The sequence below is a fragment of the Ahaetulla prasina genome, chromosome 16 (genome assembly GCF_028640845.1).
Source record: "Ahaetulla prasina isolate Xishuangbanna chromosome 16, ASM2864084v1, whole genome shotgun sequence".
Classification (NCBI taxonomy): domain Eukaryota; kingdom Metazoa; phylum Chordata; class Lepidosauria; order Squamata; family Colubridae; genus Ahaetulla; species Ahaetulla prasina.
The window spans coordinates 5,334,731-5,348,297 of NC_080554.1; the positions used below are offsets into that span (position 1 = coordinate 5,334,731).

Here is a 13,567-nt window from a genome sequence, read left to right on the forward strand (position 1 = left end):
GGGGGCGTCGCTTGGATCCCTGACACCGTGTAGCTCCTCCAAGCCATAACTGGAAGCTCTTCCTTTTCCTCCTTCAGGGGCCTGATCCTGCAAGATCTGACTTTCGTGCATCTGGGAAACCCTGACTACATCGATGGCAAAGTCAACTTCTCGAAACGATGGCAGCAGTTTAACATCCTGGATAACATGAGACGGTTCCAGCAAGTGTAAGGAGGTCCCACTTCTTCTCCCTTGGCTTCATGTTCCCCGTGTCCATGTTTCAGGTCAACCATGCTGAAGAAGAGGGCAACACTGAATCTGGAGATTCTCTTTTTTTATTTTAAGTTTTTTTTAATTTTGAACACATTAAAACACAAGACAAACATACAACATTTATATACATACAGTATCACGGTTTCTTATCAGCTATTCAAAGCGGTCCTATTCTTACTATTTATACATATTTTAATTCTATCTTATTCTACTTTTCATCTACATTTTTTTTTATTTGCATTTATATCCCGCCCTTCTCCGAAGACTCAGGGCGGCTTACACTATGTCAAGCAATAGTCTTCATCCTATTTGTATATTTATATACAAAGTCAACTTATTGCCCCCAACAATCTGGGTCCTCATTTTACCTACCTTATAAAGGATGGGAGGCTGAGTCAACCTTGGGCCTGGTGGGACTCGAACCTGCAGTAATTGCAAGCAGCTGCTGTTAATAACAGACTGTCTTATCAGTCTGAGCCACAGAGGCTCAGTTGTTCAGTTTTACCCTGTTGTTCAATCTTCATTATCTTTCCTTACATTTACAAAAATGTAAATCGGCCAATATAAAAACGAAACTTAGTGAAAACTATTCGGTTATATTATGACTATTATTCTCAGTACATGTGTTTATTATATTATTATTACGGTCATTTGTTCATGTGTTAATATTTATTACTATTTTCTCTCTGGTCATTTTTTTTTTTTTTGTCTTGTAACCGGTATATCCTGACAATACACTGTATTCAAAAATGTTTATGGATGGAAGATGATGGAATGTGCAGAGATGAGTAAATTGACATTTGAAATTAGGGAACAAAAAGATAAGCAATATTATAAAATATGGGATTTATTTTATCATTGGCTGGAAGGAAAGATATGTTAGAAAAGATAATATATGTATGAAAGAGATGTTTAGTTTGAGATTGCACAAGAAGATATGTAAAGGGCCGCGGGTGGCTCAGGCTGTAAGACAGCCTGTTATTAAACACAGCTGCTTGCAATTACTGCAGGCTCGAGTCCCACCAGGCCCAAGGTTGACTCAGCCTTCCATCCTTTATAAGGTAGGTAAAATGAGGACCCAGATTGTTGGGGGGCAATAAGTTGACGTTGTATATAATATACAAATGAATGACGACTATTGTTTAACATAGTGTAAGCCGCCCTGAGTCTTCGGAGAAGGGCGGGATATAAATGTAAATAATAAAAATAACAATAACAATAAACACCCCTTCAGCACATTGTAATTGTTTGATGAGGTTTTTTTGTTGTTGTTGTTGTGAAAAAAATAAAAACTTTATTTTAAAAAAACTGTTTATGGATAAAATAAAAAAAGGGTTAACCCAATTGGATCCGTTCCCCTCTAAACTGCCCGTTTCTGTCTGATCTTTGCAGGCATTACGACATCAAACGCAACGATGACATCATTTCCTTCTTCAACGACTTCAGCGACCACCTGGCTGAGGAGGCCTTATGGGAACTTTCGCTCAAAATCAAACCCCGAAACATAACGCGGCGGAAAACAGACCGGGAAGAGAAAACTTAGAAGGGGGCAAAAAAGCGGGAAGCGCGTGGGCGTCCGATTAGGACTGGCACAGAGCGCCCAGCCTTGGCGCACCGAGCAGATTTCCATCACTTCCTGAGCTGGTGAAGATCCTCCCTCTCGATCTTCCTCCATCGCTTCTGGGCTGTTGTAACATCACCCTCCTGGTCCGGAAAATGAGGGACGGAAGAGAATCCAAACGGGTGACTTTCCGCCTTCTCGAATGCCAAGTGGTACTTGCACCCAAGGTGCGTGTGTGTGTGTGTTTGTGTGTGTGAAAGAGAGAGAGAGAGAGAGAGGGAACCAGGCAGCCTACATTTTTGCACACTCTCAAGCGGAGAAAGGAGACGTCAACCAAGATTCTCTCGCACCCTGCCATGGCGTAACCGTGGATGGCTTTGGCCAAGGGTATTTTCCCGAAGAGCGCGCGCCAAGGAGAACCATCTCCGATAACTTCCAAAACCTGGGGAAAAGCAGAGCTAAGGAAGCTGGGGAAGAGTGGAGGTAAACTCTGGCCCCCTCCGCCCACTTCCCTGGCAGAGATTGCGTCGACACAACGCACAAGGTGTGAAGTTGTTCTTCTAGAGCCCACCGAGAAGTTGGGGCTTTCTCCAACAGTTCTTCTCACCGTCTCTCCCACAGACTTCTCCCACCCTAGAACTGGGAAAACGCTCCACCCCGACGTCCAGATTTCCACGTGGGAAAAACGGGGGAGGAAGGTCTTACCTTGGCGACGGTACTAAAGCTTGTAAAGGCAGTGAATCTGTTGACAAAACACAGCCGCCTTGTACATACGGGGGTGGGTGGGTGGGGGGTTCTAGGACCGTGGCGTTTTTTCGTTTTCGACGTGCATGTTTGAATTTTGCCCGTGGATATTTTTTTGTGTTTTGTTCTTTTTTCCCCCCCCCCTTTTTTTGGGGGGGGGGAGGGGAAGGGCCATTTTGTTTGGGTTGTTTTTAGTTGGTTATTAATATTATTGTTATTATTATTATTATTTTATTATTATTATTATTATTATTTTGGCAAGGAATCGTTTCGTCGTTTTGTTTTGCTTTTTTTTTTTTTTAAAGAAGAAAAAAAGAAAAATGGATCGGGAAGAGACGAAACAAATCTTTAGGCTTGTGAAGACATCAGCCCGAAGTTACGACGGAACTGCGGCCCGCAGTTGCGTCAGACCCGTCGTGGGCGGAATCAAACCGGGTTGGTTTGGATTGTTGGGCTCCAGAGATGCTGGCTTAAACCTAAAATGTACTCCCCACCCAATCATTAAAACAAGAGGTGGAGGGTCCCCCCCACCCTTTGAAGATTCTCTTCCAGAGCATCTTCCAGATGTGTTGGGCTACCACTCCCATGCTGCACAGCCTGCCTTTGAGTCTCCTCCGGCTTCCCCCTGAGGCACGCTGGAGAAATCTCTAGGGCTCCTTCCATTCTCTCTGCTCCTTGAAATCAGAGGCCCCGAGATGGTTGGTTTCCAAAAAATGTTTTGTCTTCCTCATTTGGGAGGGTTGGGCGTTTTGGGGGCGTGCTTCGATTTTTCTCCTTTTGCTCAGTGGCCAGAACTGAGATGGCCTCGTTCCATCCTTTTCCATCACTACTACCTCCTTCTCTTCTCCTCTTTCTCCTTTTTTTCTTCTCGATCGCTATCATCTCTTCCCCTTCTTCTCCGGTTTTTATTCTATTTTCCTGCCCCGTCTCCTAAGCGACCAAAAGCATGCTCCCTTCTCTCCTCTTATTCTCCTCCTCCTCCTCCTCCTCCTCCTCCTCCTCCTCCTCCTCCTCCTCCTCCTTTACCCTCTCTTTCTCCTCCTCCTTTCCCTTCTTTTCCTCCTCCTCCTCCTCCTTTCCCCCTCTCCTCCTCCTCCTCCTTTCTCCCTCTCCTCCTCTTCCTCCTTTTCCACTCTCTTCTTCCTCCTCCTTTCCCCCTCCTCCTTCTCCTCCTTTCTCCCTCTCCTCCTTTCCCACTCTCCTCTTCTTCCTCCTCCTCCTTTCCCCCCCTCCTCCTTCTCCTTCTCCTTCTCCTTCTCCTTCTCCTTTCCCCTTCTCCTCCTCTTCCTCCTTTCCCCTTCTCCTCCTCCTCCTCCTCCTTTCTCCCTCTCCTCCTTTCCTCTCTTCTTCTTCCTCCTCTTCCTTTCCCCCTCCTCCTCCTCCTTTCCCCCTTCTCCTCCTCCTTTCCCGCTGTCTTCCTCCTCCTCCTCTCCTCCTTCTCCTTCTCCTTTCCCCTCTCCTCCTCCTCCTTTCCCCTTCTCCTTCTCCTTTCTCCCTCTCCTCATCTTCCTCCTCTCCTACTCTCTTCCTTTTCCTCCTCCTCCTTTCCCTCTTCTCTTCCTCCTCCTGCCACATGGCTCTGAATGGCTCCCGTTTCTGAATCTGACCCAATAGGCCTGGTTTTGTTTTTCTCTTCTGTAAAATATTTCTGCTACTTAAAACAGGGACAGACATTTGGTTTATTTTCCCGGGAGCAGAGTTTAATTTAAACTGGCGTTTAGCAGCACCGTTTCTCAACCTTAGGAACTTTATGAGGCGTGGACTTCAACTCCCAGAATTCCCCAGCCAGGATGGTGGGGAAAGCTGGCTGGGAATTCTGGGGTGGAAGTCCACGCATCTTCAACCATCCAAGATTGAGAATCACTGAGTTAATGAGACGAGCGTTGAAGGAGGAGTGAAAGAAAAGAAAAAAATGGGGTAGATTCAGTTTGATTTTGGAACTCAAAAGAGAAACCGGATAAACATTTACAAAATTGCCCTCGGTTATCTTAACTCATCTACCAGGTCTCCTGAACCCAACACTGTGTATTTATGGCTCAACAGTGTAGATCCCCAAATCTTGCAAATAAAAAAAATATCTGAAAACTTGTTTATTGCTTTTTTTTTTTATAGTCGAGGGAGGGAGGGGGAAAAACCCTAGTGAAAATAAATGCAGTTGAAGAACTCTGGATCTTGGCACCATCAACGGCAGCAAGGTTTTCAAAACTGCAGCCCTGAAGATCAACGTGCAAAATATATTTTCACATATTGAAAACAAGTACCGTATATACTCGAGTATAAGCCGAGTTTTTCAGCACATTTTTTGTGCTGGCGTCCATCCATCTATCCATCCATCCATCTATCTATCTATCTATCTATCTATCTATCTATCTATATCTATTTATCATTTATCTATGTGTCTGCCTATCTTTCTATCAACTATCATCTCCATCTATCTATCATTCATCTACCTTCCTTCCTCCTCCTCTTCTTCCTTTCCCATTCTCTTCCTCCTTTCCCGCTGTCTTCCTCCTCCGCCCACATGGCTCTGAATGGCTCCCGTTTCTGAATCTGACCCAATAGGCCTGGTTTTGTTTTTCTCTTCTGTAAAATATTTCTGCTACTTAAAACAGGGACAGACATTTGGTTTATTTTCCCGGGAGCAGAGTTTAATTTAAACTGGCGTTTAGCAGCACCGTTTCTCAACCTTAGGAACTTTATGAGGCGTGGACTTCAACTCCCAGAATTCCCCAGCCAGCATGCTGGGGAATGCTGACTGGGGGAATTCTGGGAGTGGAAGTCCACGCATCTTCAACCATCCAAGATTGAGAATCACTGAGTTAATGAGACGAGCGTTGAAGGAGGAGTGAAAGAAAAGAAAAAAAGGGGGTAGATTCAGTTTGATTTTGGAACTCAAAAGAGAAACCGGATAAACGTTTACAAAATTGCCCTCGGTTATCTTAACTCATCTACCAGGTCTCCTGAACCCAACACTGTGTATTTATGGCTCAACAGTGTAGATCCTCAAATCTTACAAATAAAAAAAAATATCTGAAAACTTGTTTATTGCTTCTTTTTTTATAGTCGAGGGAGGGAGGGGGAAAAACCCTAGTGAAAATAAATGCAGTTGAAGAACTCTGGATCTTGGCACCATCAACAGCAGCAAGGTTTTCAAAACTGCAGCCCTGAAGATCAACGTGCAAAATATATTTCCACATATTGAAAACAAGTACCGTATATACTCGAGTATAAGCCGAGTTTTTCAGCACATTTTTGTGCTGGCGTCCATCCATCTATCTATCTATCTATCTATCTATCTATCTATCTATCTATCTATCTATCTATCTTTTTTTTATTGAATTAAGACTAACGAAATAACAATAAAGTTAGCCTCGGTAAGTTCTGAAAGAAGGTATATCAGTGCGTTGCACTACGAAGTGACATTTCCAGCTTGGTGATGGTGATGGTGTCTCATCACTTTCTTTAGGAGAATCGTTCCTTCTTGAAAGGTGTTGATGTGGTTGGTTTTGGAGAAGAGGCAGAAGGACGTTCCAACATGAGAAATTGGTTGTCAAGCTGGTTGAAAAGGATCAAGGCTCCGTACCACAACTTTGTAGGAAACCCTAAGGTCCAGCCCAACCCTTCTGGATCATAGATACAAGGTTACCACCACGTAGATAATCCAACTGATGGACACAAAGAGGCCGAAGAAGAGACTGAACAAGACGAGCGAGCGAGCTTTGTGGGAAGCCATTGTGGCTTGGATGAGGTCACCTCGGTTCCGAGCAGCCCGGGTCTACATGAGAAAGAAAAAGGAGAATCTTGCAACAATTTACACTTTAGGTGAGAAATATGGACCCACTGTTCAACCTTTTCCTTGGAAGCAAGGCCAAGCACAGGTAATCCTCACTTTACGACCATAATTGAGCCAAAAATTGTCCATCCATCCATCCATCCATCCATCCATCCATCTATCTATCTATCTATCTATCTATCTATCTATCTATCTATCTATCATCATTCATCTACCTTCTACCACCATCCATCCATCAATCCAATTAGCTCATCTGTTTGTCTACCTTCCTTCCTATTTACCTACCTAATCTATCTCTATTTATAATTGATCTGTCTTCCATCCATCCATCCATCCATCCATCTAGCTTAGCAATCTAGCTATATCTATCTCATTGTTCATCTACCTTCCTATCTACCTACCTAATCTATCTCTATTTATAATAGATCTGTCTACCATCCATCTCTATAATTTGATCTGGCTTCCATCCATCCATCCATCTATCCATCCATCCATCCATCTATCTAAGAGCTTAGCTATCTAGCTATCTATATCTATCTCATTGGTCATCTACCTTCCTATCTACCTACCTAATCTATCTCTGTTTATAATAGATCTGTCTATCCATCTATCCATCCATCCATCTCATCTGTTCATCTATCTTCCTATCTACCTTATCTATATCTATTTATCATTTATCTATGTGTCTGCCTATCTTTCTATCAACTATCATCTCTCCATCTATCTTCATATCTACTTACCTGATCTATCTATCTATATCCTTATCATTGATCTATGTGTCTGTCTATCTGTCTGCCCATCCATCTGTCCGTCCATCTGTCCGTCCATCCAATCTTTTTTACCTAGGCAAGGAGGGAATGAAGATCAGCTACTGACCGCTATTTACACCTGTAGGTCGATGATCACATTATTTTTATTTATTTATTTAATTAAACTGGACACGAATGGCCAAAAATCCTTCCAGCATTTATTGTTCCTAATTCAGCATCCTCAGTAAAGGTCATTATGGGATTCCTGATGTCTTCACACGGCGGTGCCCCTGACTTGATGATCTCGATGCCTGGAGAACCCATGGACCGCGGATCGCCCTCCTGCCCTGCCCCAAGGATAACCTGAAGTTTTTCCAAGGAGTGTCGTGTCCCACTCCTCCTCTGACGGCCGGGTCGGGGAAGTCCGTATCAAACGTGGCCGCAAAGCCTCTGCAGCTTTGCCAAAGTTCTGTCAGAGTTCTCAGGGCAGGCAGGCAGACCAGGATGTGACTTCAGCAATCCAATTTAGACTTTGCCTGACTCAAAGAATGCCAGAAAGCAGATCCTTTATATAGGCCATGGGGTGTGGCTCCATGACTCAGCACTTATCCAGGCCTGCCCCTCCCTTCCTTTTGCTGACGTCGCCTCTCCATTCTCCGGAAGCGTGGATCTATCCACTGCATCGTTTCGTCCCCAGCTGCCAGTAATTCCAGCTCGTGGCTGGCTTCTTGCTCAGTCTGTCCAGGCATGGTGCCAAGGGGGGGACTGGAGGCATGCCAGGACATTCTTCTGAGAATGAGAGGGGCCTGGCTGCGGAGAGGGGGGCGAGCGAGGCACAATATGGAGAGATCCTAGTATATCCTTTAAATCCTTCTTCGACCAGACCGTTGGCGTATTTTTTTTTTTTGAATTAAGACTAACGAAATAACAATAAAGTTAGCCTCGGTAAGTTCTGAAAGGAGGTATATCAGTGCTTTGCACTATGAAGTGACATTTCCAGCTTGGTGATGGTGATGGTGTCTCATCACTTTCTTTAGGACAATCGTTCCTTCTTGAAAGGTGTTGATGTGGTTGGTTTTGGAGAAGAGGCAGAAGGACGTTTCAACATGAGAAATTGGTTGTCAAGCTGGTTGAAAAGGATCAAGGCTCCGTACCACAACTTTGTAGGAAACCCTAAGGTCCAGCCCAACCCTTCTGGATCATAGATACAAGGTTACCACCACGTAGATAATCCAACTGATGGACACAAAGAGGCCGAAGAAGAGACTGAACAAGACGAGCGAACGAGCTTTGTGGGAAGCCATTGTGGCTTGGATGAGATCACCTCGGTTCCGAGCAGCCCGGGTCTACATGAGAAAGAAAAAGGAGAATCTTGCAACAATTTACACTTTAGGTGAGAAATATGGACCCACTGTTCAACCTTTTCCTTGGAAGCAAGGCCAAGCACAGGTAATCCTCACTTTATGACCATAATTGAGCCAAAAATTGTCCATCCATCTACTCAACCATTCATCCACCCATCTACTCATCAATCCATCCACTCAACCATACATCCACCCACCTACCCACCCATTTCCTCATCCATCCAACCATGCAACCATCCACTCACCTACCCATCCCCTCATCCATCCATCCACCCACTCAACCATCCATCCACCTACCCATCCCCTCATCCATCCATCCATCCATCCACTCAACCATCCATCCATCCACCTACTGTACCCATCCCCTCATCCATCCATCCATCCCCTCAACCATCCACCCACCTACCCATCCCTTCATCCATCCACCCACCCACCTACCCATCCCTTCAACCATCCACCCACCTACCCATGCCCTCATCCATCCATCCATCCCCTCAACTATTCACCCACCTACCCATCCCTTCATCCATCCATCCATCTACTCAACCATCCATCCATCCATCCACCCACCTACCTACCCATCCCCTCATCCATCCACTCAACCATCCATCCATCCACCTACCCACCCATCCTCTCATCCATCCATCCATCCATCCATCCATTTTGCCCTATTTTATGACCTGTCTTGCCACAGTTGCTAAGTGAATCGGTGCAATTGTTAAGTTAGTCCCACAGATGTTAAACGAATCTGGAATTCCCCGTTGATTCTTCTTGTCAGAAGGTGGCCAAAGGGGACATTACCTCCTGACCCCCGGGATGCTGCGACCGTCATAACTATTACAGTTATGTACAGTTGACAAGTGCCTGAATTTTGATCACCTGGCCACCGTTTGGCACACGGTCATAAGGCCTCTGTTTTCCCCGAAACTTCAGCATTTTCTTTGCCGTAGCAGCACGTACCTCATGAGAATAGACAAGGGCTATCAATCCCGTGAACAAGCAGCAGAAAACGGTCACCAGTATAGATTCCACCATATAATCCTTTGGTGACAACCTTTGGTCACCAGCCGGAGGGCTCTCGCCAGGCCAGGCACTCTGGTACTGGAAGAAGAGCCAAAATTCAACCATCTTAAACTGAGAAGCCCGTCCAACTCTATTTGATTGATATGCGTCCCATCTTTCCCCAGAGTGGGAAACTTAGCCTAGCACTCTCTTTTTTTTCCCTATTTCCCACCTAACAATCCTGCCAGGTAGCTCAGGTTGAGAGACGGCAGATGATTCGCTTCCCCCCAGGTTACACCAATACCTGTTTGAAGCAAAATTCCAGATGAATATAAATTTGAAGTATAATTGGTACCCTGTTAGGTCCTCCTTTCAGAGATATTGCTTTACATAGACATAGAATGACTAAGGTTGGACAAAACTGGTAGCACCAAGGAGCATCTGAAATCAATCCTTCCTTCCTTCCTTCCTTCCTTCCTTCCTTCCTTCCTTCCTTCCTTCCTTCCTTCCTTCCTTCCTTCCTTCCCCCCACTTTCCCTTTCCCTTTCCCACTCCAGTCTGCAAAGATGGAGCGAGAAGCACTGACGATGTTACCTAGTTGGGTCATGAAACATCTGCAAGAAAACCACCAAGTTTAGAGAAAACCAAGGACCCCACAGTCGTCCTCCTTTTCCTCCTCCTCCTCCTCCTAAACCCCATTCCCTTCTAGCACTGATAACATTACCTAGTTGGGTGATGAAACATCTGCATGGAAACAGCCCAGTTCAGAGAGCACCAAGAAACCCACAATTCTCCTTCCCCTCCTCCTCCTCCTCCTCCTCCTCCTCCTCCTCCTCCTCCTCCTCCTCCCTAACCCATCCCTTCCCTTCTAGCACTGATGAAACATGAAACATCTGCAAGAAAACAACCAAGTTTAGAGAAAACCAAAGACCCCCACAGTCCTCTTCTTCCTCCTCCTCCTCCTCTCTGCAAACTCTGCTCCCTACTATCCTGTTTCCCCCAAAATAAGACCCAACCGGAAAATAAGTCCTAGCATGATTTTTTTTCAGGTTGCTCTTAATATAAGCCCTACCCCTAAAAATAAGCCCCGGTTAAGATCGTCAACCAGATGGAGTACTGTATTTCCCTCCCAAAATAAGACCTAACCGGAAAATAAACCATACTGCATCTTTTGGAGCAAAAATGAATCTAAGATCCGGTTTTATTTTAGGGGAAACACAGTAGCAGTGATGAGGTTATCTAGTTGGGTCATGAAACATCTGAAATCAATCCTTCCTTCCTTCCTCCTTCCTCCTCCTCCTCCTCCTCCCACTTTCCCTTTTCTTTCCCCCCTCAGTCTGCAAAGGCTACTCCCTTCTAGCACTGATGATGTTATCTAGTTGGGTCATGAAACATCTGAAATCAATCCTTCCTTCCTTCCTTCCTTCCTTCCTCCTCCTCCTCCTCCTCCTCCTCCTCCTCCTCCTCCTCCTCCTCCTCCTCCTCCTCCTCCCATTTTCCCTTTTCTTTTCCACCTCCAGTCTGCAAAGACCACTCCCTTCTAGCACTGATGATGTTATCTAGTTGGGTCATGAAACATCTTGCAAGAAAGCAAGAAAGCTCAGGGAACACACAGGGAACCCACGGTTCAGTCCTGAACTATAAATGTTCTCCTCGTCTCTAAATTGCATTTCTCCTTATTTCCAACTCACAATGGTGAAAGGATAGGGGCTGGATAACACATTTGGCGGTTGGCTCAGGGCCTGGGGAGGAGCTGTTGGCTGGTAAAAGATGTAACTCCGTGGTGGGACATCGGTTTGGAAGGGTGGATACAAGTGAACGTCTTTCGGGTCCGGTGGAGTATATGGCGGAGGTTCTTCTATGAAGCCTTGATTGACGGTTCCCATGTTCTGGAGATGATCTGGTTCTGCTTGGTGATCAGGCTTGGATGAGGTCTTCTGCTCTCCTGTGAATTTGGTCGGTGTCGCATCTTCTGGAGGTGGTTGGGCCTCTCCTTCTCTTTCAGCTTCCCTTGGGGGATCTGGAGATGGACTCGGATTGAGTTCTTCTCCAGGCATGTTGATGTCCTCCAAACTTGGTTGCTGGAACGAGTTCTGTAAAGAAGCAATATGCCCCATAACGTTGATCATCAAATAATCTTTGGTTTCCCTTTCTTAGCAAGTTGGATCATTTGGAAACTTCTTGAAGGGGAAGAAGATATAAATGGAAGGAAGGAAGGAAGGAAGGAAGGAAGGAAGGAAGGAAGGAAGGAAGGAAGGAAGGAAGGAAGGAACAAAAGAAAGGAAGGGGAAAGGAAGGATGGGAGGAGGAAAAGGAAGAAGAGGGAGGGAAGGAAGGGAGGGAGGGAGGGAAGAAGAGAGGAAAAAAGGAAGGGGGAGGCAAGGGAAGAAAAGCAAAGGAAAGAAAGAAAAAGAAAGAAAAGGGAGGAGGGAAGAAAAGAGAAAAAGGGAGGGAAGGAGGGAAGGAGGAAAAGAGAGGAGTGGAAAAGGAAAGAGGAAAGAACAAAAGAAAGGAAATATAGGAGGCGGAAAAGGAAGAAGAGGGAGGGAAGGGAGAAAGGGAGGGAAGAGGGAAGGGAAGAAAAGAGAAGGAAAGAAAGAAGGGAGGGAGGAAAGAAAAGAGAAAAAGAAAAGAGGGAGGGAGGGAGGAAGGAAGGAAGGAAGGAGGGGGGAAAGGAAAGAGGAAAGAACAAAAGAAAGGAAGGATTACTAATTTAACAACCCCAGCGATTCACTTAACGACCGCGGCAAGGAAGATCGTAAAACGGGACAAAACACAAATTCATTTCTCAAGATGGATGCGGATGGTGGAGTTGCGGTCGCGCACCGAGGGGGCGGGGGGAGTTGATGCGAGGAGCCCCGGGAACGGCGGCCCTTTTGACGCGGGACTGCAGCTGGCTTCATGGCAGGTAGACTGCCTTGACCCCTGGAGGTTCTGTTGTCAAGGCTCCTTGAGCGTTTGTTTGTTTTTTGCACCATTGGTCTTAGGAAAGAGGGGAAACCGCACCCACACCCCCAGAGTTCATATTTACAGAAAGGAATGTGTGGCAGATACCTGTGTTTTCTCCATAGCCTCCTTCCTCCTTCAAAGACCCCGGCACCTCAGCCAGGTGGGGGGCCCTTCCTCCCTCGGACTGCCCCGTGCCATCTTCCTCACCCCGGCTGGAAAAACAATGGCGCCCTTGGACACACCTTTGACTCATCCCATGCGCTGAGATTCGATATTAATCATTGACGGTTTGTTTGCAGAGGGAAGGCTGTGTGTACCAAAAGCCAAGGAGGTCGAAGGCCAGTGTGTGTGTGTGTGTGTGTGTTTGTGTGGTTTGCGTGTAGTTCGAAGCTGTGCCAAGATCCTGGCTTCTGTCCCCGCCCAGAAGGAGCCGGGTCAGGGCGAAGGGCAACTCGACTCCCCTCCAGCGGAATTGATCTGGATTTATTTGGGGTTTGATTGCCGAGACCTTTGATCTGTCCATAAAGTTTGAGGAACTTTTAGCTCCCCGAAGATAGGTTGCCAATGTGTAGCCGCTGCCCCCCCCACCCCCGCACCCCAACTCTTCTGCCCCAAGCTTTACACAAGTTTAACTGCACCTCCAAGGTCCTTTTCAATTGTTTCTGTTCTGTTCTGTTCTGTTCTGTTCTGTTCTGTTCTGTTCTGTTCTGTTCTGTTCTACTGAAAGATAGGTAGGTAGGTAGGTAGGTAGATAGACAGACAGACAGACAGACAGACAATAGATAGATGATAGATACTGTAGATAGATATAGATAGAGATTAGATAGATAGATAGATAGATAGATAGATAGATAGATAGATAGATAGATAGATAGATAGATAGATAGATAGATAGATAAAGTGATAGCTAGATGATAGACAGATAGATAGATAAATAGATAGATAGATACTGTAGATAGATAGATGATAGATAGATAGATGATAGAGATAGATGATAGATAGATATAGAGATTAGATAGATAGATAGATAGATAGATACTGTAGATAGATATAGATAGAGATTAGATAGATAGATAGATAGATAGATAGATAGATAGATAGATAGATAGATAGATAGATAGATAAAGTGATAGCTAGATGATAGACAGATAGA

The 13,567-nt window shown here is 45.4% G+C and overlaps 2 protein-coding genes across 3 annotated transcripts in view; one reads left to right on the forward strand and one right to left on the reverse strand.

Moving 5' to 3' along the window:
• RAPGEF1 (Rap guanine nucleotide exchange factor 1) overlaps window positions 1–3,569 on the forward strand; it is a 76,844-nt gene extending 73,275 nt beyond the window's left edge. The window contains exons 25-26 of the mRNA XM_058159315.1: window positions 78–206; window positions 1,645–3,569. Of these exons, the coding sequence (XP_058015298.1) occupies window positions 78–206; window positions 1,645–1,795 (280 nt within the window). The 3' untranslated portion in view covers window positions 1,796–3,569. The remainder of the gene's footprint in view (window positions 1–77; window positions 207–1,644) is intronic.
• A 2,418-nt stretch (window positions 3,570–5,987) lies between these two features.
• Window positions 5,988–11,565, reverse strand: PRRT1B (proline rich transmembrane protein 1B). Of its 2 annotated transcripts, none has more exons than XM_058159366.1 (3): window positions 11,157–11,565; window positions 9,424–9,564; window positions 5,988–6,332 (listed from the first exon to the last, which is right to left on the reverse strand). In XM_058159366.1, the coding sequence occupies exons 1-3, from the start codon at window positions 11,520–11,522 to the stop codon at window positions 6,186–6,188; spliced, it is 654 nt and encodes a 217-aa protein (XP_058015349.1). In that variant the 5' UTR covers window positions 11,523–11,565; the 3' UTR covers window positions 5,988–6,185. The 2 variants fall into 2 exon arrangements, with proteins under 2 accessions (XP_058015349.1, XP_058015348.1); XM_058159365.1 differs by lacking the exon at window positions 5,988–6,332 and adding an exon at window positions 8,299–8,445.
• Window positions 11,566–13,567: the final 2,002 nt, after the last annotated feature.

Coding starts and splice junctions, on each gene's coding strand:
- PRRT1B (XM_058159366.1), bottom strand. CDS start 11,522: ATGCCTGGAGAAGAACTCAATCCGAGTCCATCTCCAGATCCCCCAAGG. Junction 9,565..11,156: donor GCCCCTATCCTTTCACCATT/GTGAGTTGGAAA, acceptor CTCTTCTTCCAG/TACCAGAGTGCCTGGCCTGG. Junction 6,333..9,423: donor CCCTTGTCTATTCTCATGAG/GTACGTGCTGCT, acceptor TTTCTCATGTAG/ACCCGGGCTGCTCGGAACCG.